Source organism: Mycteria americana, chromosome 4 (genome assembly GCF_035582795.1).
Source record: "Mycteria americana isolate JAX WOST 10 ecotype Jacksonville Zoo and Gardens chromosome 4, USCA_MyAme_1.0, whole genome shotgun sequence".
In the NCBI taxonomy this organism is placed as follows: Eukaryota; Metazoa; Chordata; class Aves; order Ciconiiformes; family Ciconiidae; genus Mycteria; species Mycteria americana.
The window spans coordinates 57,570,074-57,590,563 of NC_134368.1; the positions used below are offsets into that span (position 1 = coordinate 57,570,074).

General features: G+C 39.3%; 1 protein-coding gene across 5 annotated transcripts in view; it reads right to left on the bottom strand.

Moving 5' to 3' along the window:
- Window positions 1-20,490, bottom strand: part of MANBA (mannosidase beta) — a 61,768-nt gene that overhangs the window by 17,958 nt on the left and 23,320 nt on the right. For 4 of the 5 annotated variants that reach the window (XM_075500649.1, XM_075500647.1, XM_075500646.1 and 1 more), the window contains 8 exons: window positions 18,868-19,043; window positions 15,632-15,742; window positions 9,978-10,129; window positions 8,756-8,873; window positions 5,800-5,886; window positions 5,048-5,215; window positions 2,136-2,354; window positions 661-825 (listed from right to left, as the gene is read on the bottom strand). In XM_075500649.1, coding sequence (XP_075356764.1) covers window positions 661-825; window positions 2,136-2,354; window positions 5,048-5,215; window positions 5,800-5,886; window positions 8,756-8,873; window positions 9,978-10,129; window positions 15,632-15,742; window positions 18,868-19,043 — 1,196 coding nt within the window. The remainder of the gene's footprint in view (window positions 1-660; window positions 826-2,135; window positions 2,355-5,047; window positions 5,216-5,799; window positions 5,887-8,755; window positions 8,874-9,977; window positions 10,130-15,631; window positions 15,743-18,867; window positions 19,044-20,490) is intronic. The other variant, XM_075500648.1, reaches the window with a different exon arrangement.

Consider the following 20,490-nt stretch of genomic DNA (forward strand, 5'->3'; position numbering starts at 1 on the left):
AATCACTACAAAAGAAACAAGCATGAGGTAAACTACTATGGATGAAGAGCAAAATATAACCTACTGATTTGAAAAAAAAAAAAAACAAAATAGATTCTCTAAAATATCAATATTTGAGTCCATAACAAAATAAAAGCTACTAATAGTCTCATTCACAGAGAACTGCATTCTTCAGAAACAATCTTGTTTCAAAAGCTCATGTATTCCTTGTGACAAAAATCAAAGCAGTAAGCCTACAGGGGCCACATGAAGAGCAAAACATCCCCACCCTGGAACAGGGGGAGTAACAGTGTAGCACTAGGAATAATTGCGTACCAAGGAAGGTCAGCACATCCCTGCATCCCCAGCCAGCTTCATGAGCGGGCCCAGCTGGGGACAGGGACCAAGGTAGTACATGCAGGCAAACTTTCTCCCAGTTGAGCCAGTTTCTGGGGAATTCCCCGAGAAGTATTCCAGCCCTTCTATGATGAAAATTGGTGTCACTCTCCAATAAACAAGAGACAAGCTACTTCCAAATTAAACTGGACTCTCCAATGCTTCAGTGCAGAAACTTTCTGTATGACTGAACATTACCTAACAGAATAGGCCCAGTTTTAAATACTGACAGTATCTAATGGAACAAGTCTTGACAGCTACTTATATTGAAGACATCACTGTTACCTGAGTGAGGTAAATCATATCTTTGAACTTCTTTATGGGATCTGTGCTCTCGGGAAGCTTGAAATGATGCCCAATCTGCTCAAGCATCTGATCGTTGCCATTTTCATGGTGTTGTCGATGAAGAGAAAAATTGCTTGTGTAGGACCAGTCCTCAGTGGAGGAAACCTTTTAAAAACCACAAAAGTAAGAGATCAGAATGAAAAGGCAAAATGTGCATTTAATGACTGACAGGATATTCAGGAAAGGATATCCATTACAGCCTGTTGACATCTTCCAAAACCTTTAAAATTGGTAGTATATTTCTGTAGTGCCTCATGCAGTCATGCAATGATTTTGAATCAGAACACCCTTTGCTTATACTCCTTATATAAATAAATGAAAACAGACATTGCTGTTGAACCCAGAAGAGCAACTTTTGGCTCAACGGCATTTATCTTATTTGTCCTAAGGTTCATTTTGGCCAAGGGATCTCAGACATTTGCTTGCATTCATAGTAAATCAGAAACACCCTAGATTAAGGTGGAAGAATGTACTCTACTCAAACACGTTTAGGCATAAAAGTTACAGAAGTTAGTAGGGCTATAAATTCTAATAATGTGTATATTTTCAAAACCTGCCTCTGAAAACAAATGATCTTGAAACAGTTTTTTTCAACTAAGGACAACAATGCAGCATAGCTCATACAGTTATTATTGTCAAGCTTTCATTGTAATTACAATCTCTATAAAATCTTTTTATTTAAACGTGTTCCTTTTTAGGCTGGACTGAATAATTTTCATTGTTATTAATATGGATGAATGTACTGATTATGTCTCAGATAATATACTTTGCCCAGCAAATTGAAAGGAACATTCTGAACTCCTTTTAGTTGCATGCATGAGTATCAACATGATATTCATCTCTCTCTGAACAAAGAGACAAACAGCATGATATCTCTCTGCTCCAACCGGATAAATAAAATAGAATATACCATATCTAAATTTAACAGGAGATAAAACCAAATCCTCTTACATGCAATACATAAAGAAACAAATTATTTAAGTAAAAGAAATTGGTAAAAATGATAAAAATCAATACATTTTAGAATTCAGCACAATTCAGCATTTGTCATGTTTCTTCTGTTTCTAAATGAACACATATCCTTAGACACAGCAAAAGGAAACAGATGTTAGGCAATCATTACTAAGCTATATATTAAATAGAATTACTATTAATAGTCTCATAATAGTCTCTCATCTAAACTTGGTTCCTCTTGCAACATCGAAGTAAATATATTGAACACTGAGGAAGGAAACAGTCCAGTTTCATCCCCTCCCTCCAAACCAGCACGCAACTCTATCCCACCTGTGCCATACCACACCTAACAATATATTATCCCAACTACAGTTCAGATGCTGTAGTTTGTTGGGAAGAGGCTCATAGCCCTCACTAAATGAGAGCAGAGGGGACAGTAAGGTGTGGAAGCCCAGCCTTACCTGTTTGATTGTACTGAAGGAAGGCCAGGATTGAAATCCATATTCTGAAGCAAAACGAGTTTTAGGATACAGTGCCCAGTTCCAGCAGTCATTGCTGTAGTCATAAAAGTGAGTATCACCATAATGGGTATCATAAGGATTCTGGGAGAGCCAGCCTTCTTTAACTGACTCCAAGCCATTGGTGGGACTGGATGCAATAAAAGGACGACTCTTATCTTCCTGGGATTTAAAAAAAACAAAAACAAAAAACCAAAACAAAAATACAACCCCCTCACAAAGTGATTGGCTTTTATCATCTGAATACACAGACCACATTTTGAAAAGGGGTGGGGGGGGAGGCAGGGAGAACATGCCTTTTCCAAATTTCTGAGTCACCACCTAGGAAACATTCCCCTTTGTGTCCTGACATTCATCATCTTTACTTGCTTAATTAGCTTCTTATTTATGTTCTTGGAGGACAGCTGGGCATGATATTGCTTGCTCTGCTGTTCTAAGGGATTCTCTCCTCACATCAAGAGATTTTCTATCTTTATATGCTTCTAAATTCTTAATGAAAGCTATTTAAAGTGTGCCTTGTGGAAAATAAACTCAAGGAACATTAATATTTTGAGTACTGTGACTTCTTTATGGAAAATCATTACTTTTGCAGTGTTTTTGCAGGAACAAGGCCATGATTTTCCCCTTTCTTATTAAGTAGTCACCTAAATTTAGTCCTAACAAAGCCAAGGTATTCTGCTATTAATGCTTGCATGGTAGCATTGCAGGTTATTGTCATTTTGGCTGGCTCTGCATGTTAAGATAGATGAGACTATAAGAAGGGTTACATTTCAAATTGTTCAGAGCTGCTTTTATTTATAGCCTCAGTAGATTTAGTATACTAAATCTTTTAGCAGTACCCTACAAAGTACTGAAAGAATCCTTTTGCAGGTATAATTCATTTAGCACCCTACTTGTAGTAAGATAGAGGCCTGAGTTAGTTACCAGTCACAAGTTACAGCAATTGGCTCCAGTACAGCAAAGCACTTAGACATGTGCTTCATTTTAAGAAACAGTCCTGCTCCCTTGGTTTTGGGGGGTTTTTTGGTTTTTTTTGTTTTTTTTTTTTTTTTTTTTACATGAATAATTAATAATTAACTGAAACAATTTACTACAGGATATCCTGGATTCCCTGAAGTCTTACCTCAAACTTAGAAGTCTTTTTAAGTTATACAGTCCAGTACTGCTAGTAGTTACAGATTTCCTCAGCTGGCTTGATTACACAAGACCTGAAATTATTTCACTGCGTGGTTCCCTCTGGCATTCAAAATAGTTATTCTATGGGTTTAAAATAAAAGAGGGTCCGTCTTGGACAGCAACGCTGCACAAGTGAACTGTAACTAAAAAACAGTACCCAGCCAGAACATCTCACTTTGCTGCACATGCACTGGCCATCCAACTCACGTAGCTAATCACAGAAACACCACAGCATACCTTTACAAACAACTCTGTTCCAAAAAACCTAACTGAAATATAGAAATCTAGAATCAAGATGTTAAGCAGGAATATAAGACACCATTACCATTTAAAATGTATAACTGCCCTCAAGAGCGGGATCCTTTTCAGCAGGTTCTTTCAAACCTGGCCTCATTTTTATTGTTTCCTCATATCTCAACTTTTCCAGTAGAAAGGCATTCTAAATTCTCAGAGTATAACTGCTCTGACAATGCCAGTAGCCTCAAATAACAAGAAATAATAGTGCTGTCACCTACATACTGAGTGCCTGTCTTAGCAAAGGGAAACTTCAGGTCACGAACCTCATAACATGAAACATATCTCATGCTGACAAAGACAAATTAGACTAAAATTATCATACCCTCAAGTCAGTAAGATCATACTACACAAGGGATAACTGGGTAGGAAACGGCTGCTAGCATTTTTAGGTTAACAAAAATTTATACTCTTGTTGAAGAAGGAAGTTCTAACTGGACAAAACTCTTGCAACTTTTTGACTCTTAGCTAACAGGGGAGTTTTGAATAGTCACCTGTAGTTCAAGCATTCCTTGTTAATCCCTATACAGTTATGCAACATCAATTGGGGACTTTTAAATCAATTTCACTCTACATACACACATAAAAGTTAATTAAAAGCAGATTCCATTAAATAATGAAGAACTGCAATACTTCTAGGAGGAGAAATAAAACTACAAAAGCTGTGCAAAATGGGTAGTGCAAAATCACAGTAGACTTCATCATGGATTCCAGGTTCTTCTAATCTGCATGCTCACAGTTTAAGTCTCATCTCAAAATATTTTATTTTGCCTTCATATACTGTAAAATACTGTTACTCTGTTTTTCGAAAACACACAATATAATGACTACACAGCATGAGGACAGTGTTTAGTATAGCTTTAGTTTAACCTGCTTAAGCCAAAAAACTTCAGTCAAATACTGGAAGAGCACACTGAAGAAATAACATCTTTATGAATTTCTTCAACTGCTATTAAAAGGCCTGAGGTTTATTAAATCCTTCTTACAGTATTCCTCAACAAAATCAGGATAAAGGAAATCTGATCATCTAGATTAATTAATTAATGGGCAAATTGATTTTTGTCCATTGGAAGTGAAGGCATTTGTGGAGGTATTAAAAATAGGAAGGAAAAAAGAAGCAAGATCCACTACATTTTCAGGTCTTCCTTTACATATCACAAAGTGTTAAAGATGTAAGTAATTTTTTGGTTTGTTTTACTTTGAGGATAACCCTTGAATTTAGACTTGTTTACAAGAGCTTGGAAAGTGCAATTCCTCAATAATGTGCTGCTTTTCATTTCCCAAAAGGATTTAAAAAAAAATAAATAATTCCAGGTTGCTTAAATTGCAAACATTAAAATCTTTTGCCAAGCCACATCCCCCTACAGTTTCTTGAGATCACTTACAGTAAGAACTATTTCTCGGATGTTCTTCACATAAAGCGTCACGTAGTCTTTGACATAGACTTCTCTGTCAGCATAAGGTATGGAGAACCAGTTGCTTGCAATTGCTGCTTCATTTTCGTTGTTACCACTCCACAGAATAATTGATGGATGGGATTTTAAACGCCTTATCTGAAATACAACTCACAATTTCAGAAGTCAAGCAAAATTACTTCTCTTAAAAATAAATTAAAAAAAAAAAAATCACTTTATTACTACTTGAATTACAAGTCCACATGCATATTACATCTGCTGAGCCTACAATTCCTGTTTTTATCCACTGTTCACTATTCCCTCAGCTCTCCACCAGGCTCAAACTTTTGTAATATACACTTACAGAGGAGCAAACTTTTAATATGCTGACATATATCCACCATATGCACATGTGTACCTCCATCCCCATCTACTCAGCCATATGTGAAGGGTAAATTCTGTGCTAAGGCACGTTGCAATCATCAGAGCTCACTCTCAGTGAATGCTCTTAAACATCCTTGAGAAGAGGGCAGTTTGGACATGAGGAAGGCCTCTGCCTTTGCTTGACTGACTACTCCTACAAGTAAGTTAAAGAGGATTTAGCAAGGTTACATTTTGTGTCTGCTACATAAAGGTACACTAACAAACACCTCCAAATAAGCATTTTTGGAAAGCTAACTTATACCATCAGTCAATCAAAAATAGGTAATGGGAAATAGAGCTTCGACACATGGACAAAATACCTGATGAGAAACTTCTGCTCTTACGGATTCTAAATAGTTCTGGTCAGTTGGATATAGCGCACATGCAAACATAAAATCCTGCCAAATCTACAGAGAAAAGGAAAGAAAATACAAACCAAAAATAAGTCTGTTAGCAAATAATTTTACATACTTAAAAATATATGGTTACTGGAATGCACAATCCTTTGTTCAGACAAAAGTTATTTATCTCAAAAAGAATTAAACTGAAGTGTTCTATTTGTTATTCTTGGAAAGTACCACCAAAACGATCACATCCTCCATGGGGTTCAGTATGTACATACTCCACAGTGCTTTTCCTCGATATCAGAGTTACAAAATATTTACCCTTAGGAATCAGATCCTGACAGCCTTCACTGATGAGTGGAATATTGCTCAGTAGACAGAGTTCAATAAGTTTCAATGGAATAATTAGAACCCATGCACTGCTCAAATGTGAATGTAGAGCAATCTCCAGCTGAACAGAACAATTTTATACTTACTAATTTACAGGTGTAATACCAAATCCCCATTACTTATTAAAAAGAGACAGTAATTCTTCTGACATGGTATCGAGCACACTTAACAGATGTTCAAGTGTACTTGTTAACAAAACACTTCCATACCAAATGCACAAACTGATCTCAAAAAGAGCAAATCTTACCCAGTAAGAGGGGCAGAAAACAAACTAGATCCTCTAACAACACAGTGATCTTTCTCTTCAAAGAAAGATCAAATAGATACCACTAGACAACAGCAAGCCTTTCAATTTAACAAAGAACTCCATTTGTACCTTGAAGGAGAAGAATTACAAAAAAGGGGAAAGGAAGAAGCCCAATGAGATGGGTAAGATTTCTTGGTTTACCTGTTCTGTTTTTTAAATTGCTGTAACTTTGAGACTCCTGATAGTCTATCTCAAGTGTTAATGGAAATATTCTTGAAGGACCACATTAACCCAAAGGAGTCTGTAGGAGACTACACTTTTCTGAACACCATACTACATAAACAACAGAGAGCGCCAGACCAGCTCCTCATACAATTGCATTTTTCTTGCAGTGAGAACATGCTTTTCCATGACTCTTTTTCAGCATACATTCCCCAAGAAAACTGAAGATAGGGAACAGGACAGTGGGAGGTAATGGATCCATTAATAATTGTTACACTCTTAGCACTGTACAAAAAAAGCAAAGCTATTGCTGAAGAATCACTCAGAATCCTTCAGTGACTATGTAGAATCAAAACTCTCTATTGAAAGAAACTTCCTCTCGCTATTTCCCTCAGTGAGCTATGGCTGTTTTTCTTTAAGCGCAGCTTGACTCTAATGCACTTTTAAGCCTTTGCAAGACCATCAGAAGAAACAAAAAAAAAAAGCCTCCAGCACCACCCTCTCCAGAATAAGGGTCTGATTTTCTGCATCTACTTGCTATTTTGGGTGCTAAATAAGATCTAAATCTTGCATTGAGCACTGTACAGGCACAGATCTAAGTGGCCTACTTAGGTGCCTAGTGTCAAAAATGAAAGAAATGTAAGTGCTCAGAAGCCCTGAAAATCAGGGCACTCATTCAGATGACTAAAATAGATGTAACTTTCATTTTTTTTCAAGCACACAGAGCAGAAGGCAGCAAGGTATCAATTCTGTTTCCCTGCTTTTTATGCTGTACAGTAAGACCAAACACATTTCTTGGGATTTTAATACCAGATGCAACTTGGCCTTCACTCATCTAGTCACTATTTCATCAAAACTTATTAACATGTGCCTCCAAGCTCAAATAATCAAAGGTACTCATCTAGGATTATCAGTGTTTGCAGCAGGTGTTCCCCTTACAGCTACATTTACTCAATTATATACTCAATTATAGCTTGTTCAAAATGGCCCTTTGGATAAGGCCTTCCATGCTTGGCTTCAGGCCAAGTGAAATATTTTTGTATAAAAAGTTTGAACCAAAAAACCCCCAAACCTTTTCAGTTATTGCTATAAAGGAGAAAATACTTTTAAATGAAACAAAACCCATTTCCACAGCAGAGAAAAGCATGACTACCGTCTTTGGCATTTTCATAGCTCAGAGGTGGCTGAAAGCACAAAACTCAAATACAGCAGGCCTTAAATCCTCATTGAGGTCAGATTACAAGGCCTTTGCTCTCAATCTGGGACATATATTCAAGCACTCAGATTCTTCAGCAGGGCTATTCTCACAAGAGTAAGCCCTAAACACAGCTACAGGGCCCCACAGTCTGGCTGCTGTGGAAAAAATATTATTTGATCTTGTGAATAACCCCCCTCCCATGCACTACTTGTTTCACAATTATTTGACTGAGTGTTCCAAGTCCCTGTTGATGCCTGCAGTCCACAAAAGTTCTTCTATCATGCTCATCATTACAGTGTAAATATCTTCCTGCATTAAGTGACATCACTAGTACCAGTCCCTCAGCCATTCATTTCTTCCCTCATTCTTTCCCAAGAGAGTAGGAAATGTAGAACTGGGAGAGAGGTACAGTATATTGAGATGAGAGTTTTGGTCTGAAAAGAGCTAGAAGACAGAAAGTTAAAGCCACAGTCCTGTTGCTCTGATTTTGGGAAATGTAAGAGAGAGGGGGGAAAAAAGACAGTGGGGACATGAAGGGGAGATTCTGGGCTGGGAAGGGAAGCGGGGATGGGTGAGGAACAGAGTTGTAGCCTTAGTTACAAGAGAAAATCCAAGCTGGGGTTCTAATATAAAGTCTCCAAAATATCACTTCCAGCTTCAACAGACAGCCTCAGTGATCAGGGACCAATCAATTTAAAAAGAAATTAAAAAAAAAAAAAAAAAATCAGGTTGATCTGACTTCTCAGATTGGTACTCTACCATGTCCTTTGGAAAGATAGCTACAACTTATGTATTAATTCTCTTATTTAGAGTGGATTTTTATTTACAAGTTCTTATCAGTTTTTAAATAAGTGTTATGTGTTCATTGTTTTTACCATTATTCCTAGTTCATCGCAAATATCATAAAATTCATCTTGTTCATATACTCCTCCTCCCCAAACCCGAAGTGCATTCATGTTAGCATCTGCTGCAGACTTCAAGAGTAGCCATAATCTGTCAAATACAAAAAGAAGATTTATACAAGTTTTGTGAAACTGTATCACTTAGGAGGTTCTAAGGTTATACCAAAAAAACCACCCCCAAACATTCATCATTAGCAGGCAATCTAAGACTTACAACTCTGATAGAAACCAGACTATTTTGATACCTTCTAAGCCTGCAAGTCTGGACAGAGCTCTCAAAAAGCAATTTTTTGTGCAGAAAAAGTTACTTGGTCCTGTTAACACTTATGAAATGATGAGGTGACACATGCAAGTAAGTGCTTTTACAGAAGTATTGGCAGGACCAGATTTAGAAATACTATATTTTATTAATCAGGTTGCTCCTTTCTCCTTCGATATTACTTGCTTTAAGTATCAATCACTTGAATTCAAATCATCTTTTAAATACATTCAGAAATCTATATTCTCTTCCTGAGTTCCACAATACATAGTGAGAAGGGGCGGGGGGAGCAAGAGGGGGAGGAGAAAGACAGAGACTCTGAATCTCATTTTAAGGGATTCAGGCTCCATTAATTTTTCCTTAATCATTCTGGCAGCCTCTAAATTGCGTGTGAATGCACACTGCAGCATGCCCTGCTGTCCCAGTTGCCCAACTACCCAGAGCAAAGTTTAGTCAAAGTAGAGCATGGCCCCCATCCCACCTGCATCTCTGGGGTGTTGCATCATTGAAATCCAAGAAGCCTGGACCAGAGGGAGGAAAAGGGTAAGAGGCTGCTATGCACTTATGTCTCCCTGCACAGGTGGGCTAGGATATGGCTGAAGTGTCATTGGTACTTCCTCTGAGTACCAATGAACATGTCCCAGGCAGTAGGATCAGATAGCGTGAGGATCATTGCTAAAAATACCCGAAAGGCCAGTAACCTGTGGACAGCAAACCACCACCTTCCCATCAGTTATTGCACTTACATGCCTTGAACATCACTCAAATCTGTTAATATTAATTAAGCCCTAATTCTGAGGCCTCCAACGCACAATTACTGTCCCGCCTTGAAAGGAGTTCCACCTCTCAATGCCACCCTTTGATATAGGGTGGATAGAGAATCAGGAGGAGGAAAACATGATCCTTTCTTCTTAGAGAACATCAAATGTGGCTTACATGTCATAGGTCACTCTGTCCTGGAAAGAATCTGCTGGAATCCAGTTCGAGCCCTTGATGAAAATGGGTCGGCCATTGATTCTAAAGTAGAAACTCAGACCTGGTGAGCCAGGAATAGGCTCCTGAACAAGTTCTACTGTCCGAAAATAGGCCTGTGAAAACATGAAACTTAGGTTTAAAGCAGACAAAAATTAATTACAAAAACCATTACAAAAGGGATTCAACTGAACACTAACAGCTTAGAATTTGTCAAGGAGTCAAAAGACATGGTCTCATCTCTAAAGTCCTGCTTGATTAAAACACAATGCAACAGGGCTAAAAAGAATCCTGCTCATAAACCTGTTCACTTTTTAAAGTACTATCATATTAAGAGAGAGAGAAAGCATGTGCAAATGAGCATGCATGTACATGCATGTATATATGTGTGTAAGAGACAGGTGCCTGTTTGTTTGCTGCAGAATTCAGTTGAAAGTCCAGCTGAGGACCAGCAAGAGGAATGCAGTGGTTGCATTAGATCAGACACACCATTTAATCTGCAATTTTCTCCTTACAGAAGGAGACTGCAGCAGCTCAGCTTTAAGCCTTGTCCCTGAATGCCTAGCTTCAGGTTCACCCAGTAAAAGCAAAATCTTCTTTTGCTGCCCTGAAATGATACTTTATTAATAGGTGTAGCAATTAAAGAGAAAAAAATATGCATGCGAACACAAATGCCACTTTGGAAGTGAAGGGCCCTCTGGCCATCGCAGCTGTGTTTGAACAGCATGATCAGCAATAAGGTTTCAGAGAGACCAGTTCAGCTAAATAACCACTAACTCTGTGTAAAGTATTAAAGGTCATTCCAGATAAAAGCACATCTCAAGCAGAAGCCAAACTTTTACAGCTGCTCTTTCAGCCTAATACCTGCTATTGTGTACTGCAGACGCTCTAAAAATAAAACATTCCTCCTTCCTGCTGCAGGTGGAAGAAAAGTTCTCAAGAACTCATTATGGACATTTTCTGGGACTTTACTTCAGTCAAAGCAACGATGTTCTGAGCGGTATCCTGATTGCACTGACATAAACACAGTCAATTCCACAGTCATGAGAGAGCAGTTAGGTGACTGCAACAATACTTTGCACTGACCCCTTATTTGTAGAGGTGTCTTCCCCACCTGCCATGGGGGCAGATGGGGAGCAGCTGCCATGTTAGGCTCCTGCACAGCTGCCAGGTGTTACAGAAAACTTCTCTTTCAGGGAGGCTGTAGGCTTCTTTTTCTCCTGCATCCTTGTTCCAGTTCAACTTATCTAGACCAGAAAGAAAACTCTTTTTCTTTCTGGTACCTGTTGCTCATTGTCATAGGGAAATGATTGGGAAATTAAATAAAGTGAAGAAAAGCTAATAGCTAATTTCAGCCAACTCACACCAAGCAACAAGTTTGGGTCAGGAGAGCAGGAACCTCATTTTTTCTAGACTACCCCTAAGATAGCAACCACTCCTCCCTCAAATCACTATTTGCTATAGCTTTTCAAATGGTCAGCTTGTAGAGTACAGCCTGTTCTCTCTCTGCCACAAGCTACAGTTAAGACAAGTATCTGCCAGTAAATCAGGCTAAAATTAACGTAGTTAAGTGAAAGTGATATACCTATCTTTAAAATAAAATGTAATTCTTTATTTCACACACCAAACAAGGCTGAAGTTCAAATGGGAAACGACTAAGCCCACTGTGGGACTGTGTTTTTTAAACTTTCAGCTTATCAAAAATCATACAGATAGACAGAAAATTATTTCTAGTGGTAGAGAAGACAAAGAAAATCACTGCTTTTTTTGCTTCCTCTTTGGTGCTTCTTAGTCAACAGGACAATTCTTAATTAAAACACCTGGACAGAGGCAATGCACATGACAAACTAGATGCGTGAGTGGAGACCGCAGATCAGTGACCTCAAACTAAACCCCTCTGCATCATGGCAATGACGAAAACATAGAAACTGAATAAAATAAAAAAAAAAGGGACTTGCCTCAAGTCCTGCAGTGTTTCACAGTGTTGCCCCAGTGGTAACAGTGGATTAGTGGCAAGTGGGGCTCAGCATCCATACCACTAAAGACATTCCCAGCTAGAGAAAAACTACAAAGTCAGACCACTGAGAGGACATTTCAGACTCCCTGTCCAATATCTCTGTGCGTATACATGTGCTGAGGACAGTGTGCCCTGCCTTTCTTCTACTGTGATCCCATTGCACAGTGGGTCAGTTAAATATAGACCAGCATGATGAACTTAGCTTTAGGACAAGAGTCTTATACCCATTCCTAGAATTTTGCAGATTTATTTTAACATGAGAAATTGAATTAAAAAAATAACCAATATTTCATACACCTTTCATGGTTACCCTAACTACTGAAGGCTACAAAAGAAAAACTACCTTATGAGTACTAGCAAAAAAGTTCTGACCTTCCTCCAGTGAATTCAATTACTTGGAGAAAAACTCCTCAGTCTCCAGTGCAGCTCTTTTTTGTGGCACAAAATGGAATGGGATTTATAGTTGGGGCTCCCAAAGTATTTGGGAGGTCCTCTTAATGGATGTCATCAGGCAGGTTGGGACCGCCTCAGAGTGCATTTGTAATGGAGTATTTATATTACTAGGAGAAGTAATGTGATACTGCTTTATTCATGCTCAAGTGGAACTCATGCAACTGGCCAAATCCAAGGCAATCTGAGAGGCTGAAACACCCAGCCAGGACCACCCATGCAGCACGAGCAAGAGGAAAAGCTCCTCAGCCCCATCGCACACTCCCAGGCCTCCAGGGTTTGGTGCCTTTGTGTTCCCACTCCATTGGTCCCCAGGGGCCCACCTGGTAACACAGCACCTCTTCCTGTTCCTACAGCAGCTTCCTTCTGCCTTGTGAGGTAAAAGAAGGGCAAGGGAGACAACTAGCATCTGGCATGCTTGGTTATGTACCTTTCTGGCTACCGAGACCTTGGCCACCTTGAAATCTGTCTGATAGACCTTGCTGCCTGAGGACTGAACATTTCTCCCAGTCTTGGAGCACACAGAAGAGGCTCTCTAGCCACCACAGACTAATCAGCTGGTTCTGTGCACAATTAAGAAACAAATACCTGTCTTTTTGAGTCACATACAAAGGCTTTGTACCAGTTAAGTGACCTGTGGATCACATTTGGCATTCCAGATTTAGCAGTAGGAAAAGTAATAGGGATGAAGATGCCCAGAGCTGAAATAAGATCACAGAACGCCCCAGTGACCTGACAAATTAGCACACAGCATGAAAGTGGTGTGAAAACTACAAAGCCAAAAGGAGAGACTTCTGGAAGCCATGCTAAAAGGCCTGTGGGGAAAAGAGGGTGCAGAGGGAAGGAGGGAAAGACAGCTAGAGGTTAAGATCTTCCAAGTACTAAAATAGCCTCATGCGATAAAAAACTCCGATTACAGTGTTGAAGAAATAAGCATACAGAAAGATGGGGAAACAGAACTGAAAAGCAAACAAATGCCTCACAAGGCAATGAAAGAGGTAACAAATTCCTGGATGTAGGCATGGCAAGAAGAAAAGCAACTTATCAATAGCGAACAGGACTGGATAGACCCTCCCTTAAGACAAACAATTTCATTCCGAGATAATTTCTGGCTATGACTTTGTTTCACATTCACCTGAGAAACAACCTCTAAACCAAAGTATTCAAATAGAAAAATAAAACCAAAACCAACCCTGTTCTGGATGTTGGCTTTAATCCGTTTTGGTTTTCTGCTACTCTCAACAGGAGTGAGTAGGTACTTCCCTCAGTCAAAGAGGTTTCAGCACAGCTGGCTAGATCTCTATAGATCTCTATAGAGCTCCCACAAGTACATACTGGGAGACTACCCAGAAATTTTCCTAAAGGATTAGTTAGTGTTTTGGAGACTGTCAGAAACCAGAGAGTAGTTCAAGTTAAGGGTAGCCGAATCTGACATAAGACCAAGCTGTGTTTTCTCACATATACAGTTCTTGCCCTTTAGTTTTCGCCTGTCCAAAGTTATGTAGAAACTCATATGGAGACAAACCATTTGTGAAATGTCCCACCTCTTTTTTTTTTTTCTTTTTTAAAAAGCGGGGGCAGGGGGGGAGCAGGAAGCATATTCCACCTGAATGCAGTACTAGGTGGACAACAGAACAACAGCTTTCAGGAACATTTATCCCTGATTGTATCTCCTGAACTACTCAAAGTTCTTATTAAGCCATATGAATGTTGCTATTCAGTCCTGCTGACATGAGAGCAAATTGTGCTAGAACATGAAAAAACTGCATATGGAGCCTTTTTCCACTCGTACAGCTCGGGGGTGGGCTGGTGGTGGTGGTGTGCGTCTGTCAGAATCCAAGACAGAGCTTCACAGAGCACATGAAGGAAGACTAGACTTTACACTATGAATCTGTAAAGGTTTCATATGCTGGTTAATTTATAATGCCCACTATGTGGTGTATTTGCTTTTTTCCCCCTCTTTCCCCTTAAGGAGAAAAAAAGAAGAGGCTTCTGAATATCTTTTGTAGACCATGAAGTCCCTATGATCATATGCCACAGGGCTCTATGAAATATCCTCATGCAACTACGCAAGTGGAATAAATTAGTTTTCCTATCGTTCTGCAGTTTTCACACGGTAACAACAGAATTTTCCTTTTTACAGGCTTTATAGCCATATTTCCTACAACCAGTCTTTCCAAGCATAATGTGCCATGTTTATTTGGTGTGGTTTTTTAATTGTTTCAAAATTAAATAGCTAATAATAGAGAAGAATTATTATTATGTCTTCATAATCAAACTAAGGGCTAGCCCTACAGAGACTAGGACTCCAGAACCTACTGCTTTTCATAGGATTTTTCACATGAACAAATGTTACAGCAAATAGCAGTTTCAGATGCCTGGTAACCACATTAGTTTTTAGTGAAGCAATACACATCAGAACCACCTAATAAATGTGTAAATTTACTTGGTCGTTTCCACATGTTGATTGCATAAGGAGCCCAGTCTAATTTGTATGATTTTTTTTTTTTTCAATGGACAATTGAAAATTACCTCTTCCAGGCTTCTTAGTAAAAACAAACAGGTAATTATACAGCCAGTGTGTTGCAGGAACCCCTATGCAAATATCCCTGAATATTACTTTCATGGTCATATTTAAGATGTTACCTCTTCTTAAACCTGAAGCACATCTATCACATTCTAATAAATGAATGTATGTTAGCTTTTTAGGAATGTGTCTATCCCAAAAAATTTTTTTTAAATTAACAAGAAAAATCTCAGTAATAAATCCTTCACATAATCTATAGAAATCTAAAAGAGTTTTTCAGTGCATGATGCAAAAACATCAGCATGATATATCAAGTTTAAAAGTGCTTTTTTTCATAAGATAGAAAACTTAAGAAGTAAACACCTTTTCTTTTCTGAGGTTTCCAACTAACTGTAAGCCATCTTCCAGTCTGAATGCAAGTAAAGGCATCCAGACAAGCTAAGGCTACCAGAAAACAGGTAAACATACGTTGTGACATTAAAAAAACTCTTGTTTCTCATTAGCACTTTCACATGCATATTACAAGCCAGCAAAATATTTAAAAGCTCTAGATACCTGCTATGCAGAGCAGATGTCCTAACAGTAGCAGTGCAATGCAGGCTGTAATCAAGCTGAAGAGCTCACCTTTGAAGATTTCTCAATTGGGTATCCTGCCTCCATGATGAAAGTTGTTGTCATGTTGTATCCAGTTTGCTTTCCATGTCCATTTGGCCACCAAGCCTCCACTGTAGAACTCTTGAACATACAAGAGAGAAAGTCAGAGCAATGTGTATAAAAAGAGGCATAACATACACCTAGGGGCTCAGATATCTTTGAGTGAATTACCACAAGTCTAATGAGTTTATGTGCCTCAGCTGAGCCATGGTAACTGGCATCTCTCCAGCCGCAGCTCTGAGGTGAAAATTATTTAAAAAGAGAAGTATGATTTCTTCCACTGAAGTCCAGGCTATCCCTTCATCTTGTGTCCACAACAGGCCATGAGCACGCATACACATGCATATGCACGTCTAGCTGCTACCACTCAGCTGAGGTACATTGACGTAGTATTCCTCCAAAACTCAAATATCTGTGTCAGGAGCAGACATTGTTCACTAACCTCTGTATCATACTCCTCTTCTCATTGACCCTTTTACCTATCACATACAACGTTCAATATACAGAGGTGACACTTTCCAGTTGCGACTTTGGTAATATGTGACCATACTGACTCCTTCACTTATGTCAAGCTTTTAAGTCAAATTATAAGTTTCATTCTTTCTTTTCAGCATTTTCTGCTTTTTCTCTATGCTTCCTAATCATGTCATTAGTACTCCATAATTTTTACAAACATAGAAAAACTACCTCTAGGATGACAGAATGATTTAGTTTTCTCATTTTTCTAGTCACGGAGTAATATTTATATCTTCATTCCAGCAGCCTACTTCTGCTGCTCAGTCCTATTGCCGACATTTGCCAGTTGAGTGCACAACACAAAAATCGTGGAAAGAAAGCAATAATGCATGCAACCAAACAATGGAGGGATCAGCACTGAATAGAGTCATGTAAGGAGTGCCTCAATCTTTTCAAATAAAATAAGGCCAGCGAGCAGCCCAACAATATGTGTTGCTGTAGCCATACTTGGACACAATCATGAATGTATCTACTAACATTTCAACTTCCCCAATACAGAATTATCATAACTGCTTGTGCAGAAGTACTAATCTCTGTGTTGCACAGATACAAATGGAAGCACAAAATCAGCATGTGCCTCAACAACAAGGGAGTGTTCACAGCCGCCTGGCACGGCTGGAGTGTCTCATTGGCCGCTAATGATGTCATCCCCATGCTCACCAGTAGCTGATAAGCAAAATGCTGTCATGTTAGCAACACAGCATTTTGTGTGGCAATTGCAGGAAGACTGCTACACATCTCGGGTGATACACACGACTCAAACACCTACTGACTTCGCAACATAATCTGCAATAAGCTCCCAACCAGAAATAAATTCCTGGTGAGGTCTCACTATTTAACATGCACCACACAAGTCTGTTGTACAGAGTAAGGGCTCCGTTAGGCTCATCGATACGTGAGAACACATTGCAGGGCTTCTCATAAAATCAGCTGATGTGAATTCATGCAGCAAAGCCTTTTGTGTACAAAGAATAATAAAACACTGTTGCCTCTGCTCTGAAGGAAGTGCTTGCTCACAAACTTGCAGTTATACCCCACTAAGAGATTTCTTCTGAGGTGGGGGGGTGGGGCAATTAAACAAACCAAAACCATTTTTGAAGTTTCACATTGCAGTGCCTGCTTAATGTAATCCCTGAAAAGGCTAAGCAGAGACTAATGATTGTTTTAAATGAAACTGGGTATTTGTAATTGCTCATGCAACTTGCATGTCAGATGACAACAGTAACAAAAATCATATGTTTGTATGCTTTTATGCTTTTGTGTCAAAACAAAACAAGGCACATAAGTATGCAAGTCACTGAGGGTGCATACTAGAGCATAAATACCCTGCTTGCCTTTAACACATGCTTTTTCTCCACTCAACTGACAAGGGAACTTAAGAATACATGCATAATGCATTCAAACTGGGGAAACAAATGCAGAGTTACACAGCAATAGAGAAAATCAGTAGAGCCAGTAAAATATACAAAAGTTTGAGGGCAGACCCTCAAATGTTATTAACTGCCAGAACTGTCAGAAGCTCCATATTCCTGCTCCTAGCACGTCGCTCACCCACAAATCTAATCGTGCCCTGTGGCAGTGAAGCAGACAGCAGCTCCTGTTACACTGTTGGCTCCAGTGGAGAACACCATCAGCTGCGGCTGCCACTGCGCCTGCCAGGGCTCCCACCCTGCCCACTGGCCTGGGCCTGCCACTGTCAGCTCTGCAGAGTCAGCTCTACTAGGGCCCTGCTCTCTGAGCAAGAAGCCAAGACAAAGTTCATGCTTCATTTTGCCATGCTGGGCTCACTGCCTAATTCAAGACACCTAGCTATTTGTCAACTAGAACAGACACACTGATTTTCTTCATCTCTCAAGTCTATACATCTTTTCTTAATTACACCTGTGTGATAAAACTCAACAGTTTCTAAAAAAAACCACAAACAAAACAAATTCTATAGAAGTGAAATAATGTTGGTGAATTAACTCTGCCACCAGATAGTTTCCCAGCACCCTCTGAAGGTAAGCAGACCAATTCTTTCCTCTTTCATCACTGGGGTGTATATCAAATTCATCATTTTTCAGTTGAGTTTGCTCCTCATTAGAGCATCCTTTACCCCTCTAAAATGCATCACCAGTTTTGTCTACCCGAGGGACTATAAACCAATGTAAGGAAGTACTACTCCACAAAATTTCCACCAACCTTACTGCCAGTCAAGTTCTTTATAGGGCTCTTTTGCTTTTATTTCCCTGAATGTGTATCTACTGAGAGGTTTGAGGAATGTTTCCTCTCCTTCCTGGGAGAGCCACGCATATTGTAGTATGTTCTAGTCCCAATCAGACCAGTAAACAATACCATGGGAGACAAGATACCTACTGCCAGTTAAGTGAAGTGACACAGGGTATCCAAAGGTTATCTACCTAAGTAGCTCATTTAACAGTGGCCGGTGATGATGTGATCTTTATGTTTTGCAGTAAGGGAAAGGCTTCATCATCTTTTTGACACTGAGCTACATAGCCCCACAAACATCAATTTTTAGAGAGGAAAAGAGCTGTTCTCCTATCCTGTAAGGGGTACAGAAATGTTATTAAAGTCAGGAACACAGAAAGGAAGGGGAGGGAGGCCTAAAATTGGCATGGAGGCAGGAGGACACATTGGAAACCAGGGGAAACATTTTGCAGTTGGCTAGGGTTCCATACACACGTCCTTACCTTGTTGATGTTTACAAGCAGCACAATGCTGCCTTCTCCAGGTTGAAGCTTCACACTGAATGTTTGCTGCGTTTGCAATTTGGGAATGTTCACAGTCACAAGGCCCGCAATTGGCTTGGAGCTGACTACATCAAAAATAGACTCGATTTCAAGACTCCACTGCCGAGTACTCTTTGCTAAGTGAAGGGGGGGAAAAAACGGGAATTTAAGAATTGTGTTTATATACCTATTAGTTAACATGATCTCTCATCAAAGAAACAATTCAACCACCTCAGATTAAATTTTAACAATTTTCAGGCCGTGTTTGAACCAGACCTACAAGGTTAATCTTGTTTAGTGCATTTGGCATCTGTGTTTACATTTGCTGACTCAGAATAGAACTATGCAATATGATTTATGTTTTATAACTCTGTTTTTTTCATTTGAAAGCCATCCAGGGTTTTTCAGGGTTCTGTACAAAAGTCAGAGACCATGACACCAGTCACTTCATTAGGAAGGATTTTTTTCCCACCAACTCCCATAGACATTATATTTGCTTTTAGTCAGCACTCATATGAACATGGTACTCTTTGGGAAAGATCGTAATCACACAGCAGTACAATCACTTTTGTTGATGAAACAAAAACAGTATTAACAGAAAATGAGCCGAATTCATCCCAGAGTCACTAGGCAAAATGAATGGAGTTATGCTGGGGATGAATTGGGCCCATTGTGTCTAGACCTGACGGGCTGTATCTTTACATCCCTTCTGCCACCAAAGTGTGGTGGAGGAAACAAGTTAATGAATTCCCTGAGATCTCTCTACAGTTACCTCAGAGGGTCCTCTCCTTTACAGAACTTAATGAATAAAGCAAGCCAGGGTCAAGGTACTCAAGATTAATGTGTAAATTTCCCATTACCTTCAGCAATTAAATTACCTATCTACAAACATAGCCTGGCTAATCCTATACTTCAAATATTACAGATGAACACCTATTTAAGCACAAGCAAATAAAACAGAAAGCAAGGAAAACTAGAACTAAGACACATTTTGTATATACAAACTACTAATCACTTACTTTCTCTTTTCATGTATGTATTCTAGCTCTCCTTCCTCCAGGAGAGAAAGAGCGCTCCTTCCAAAAGCAAAGAATTACATTCAGCCCTGGTGTGATTTTCACTGTCTTTTGTAGAATGCAGAGCAATGAATGTGTTCCCAAGTTTATATTACACCCAGCATTACGCAGGGAAGACCGATTTTCAGAAATGTTGAAGAGGTTAAAAAAGCACCCACCCTACCCCTCAAGGGTCAGCCATTCCAGTGCATTCTCCCTCCCCTCCAAGGGCATATAGAAATTCCAGCCCACTCTTAACTGCACCAACTGTGGGGTCTAGGCACAGAAATCAAGAACAATGAATCTTTTACAGACTCGGTGGTCAAAAGGCTATGACACCAAATCTGATGAGCAATATAACTGCATAGGCAGCTTAAATTCAAGTTGTTCATGTACTCTTTATTTTTCAAATGTTATTTATGTTTGAATACTGGTTCCAAACCACTCTGCTGAATTAAAGAGGTTTGCTCTCTCCGCTTATCCAGAGAGCAAGACTTTACCTACCAGAAGGTGGAGTTGTGGGAATGTG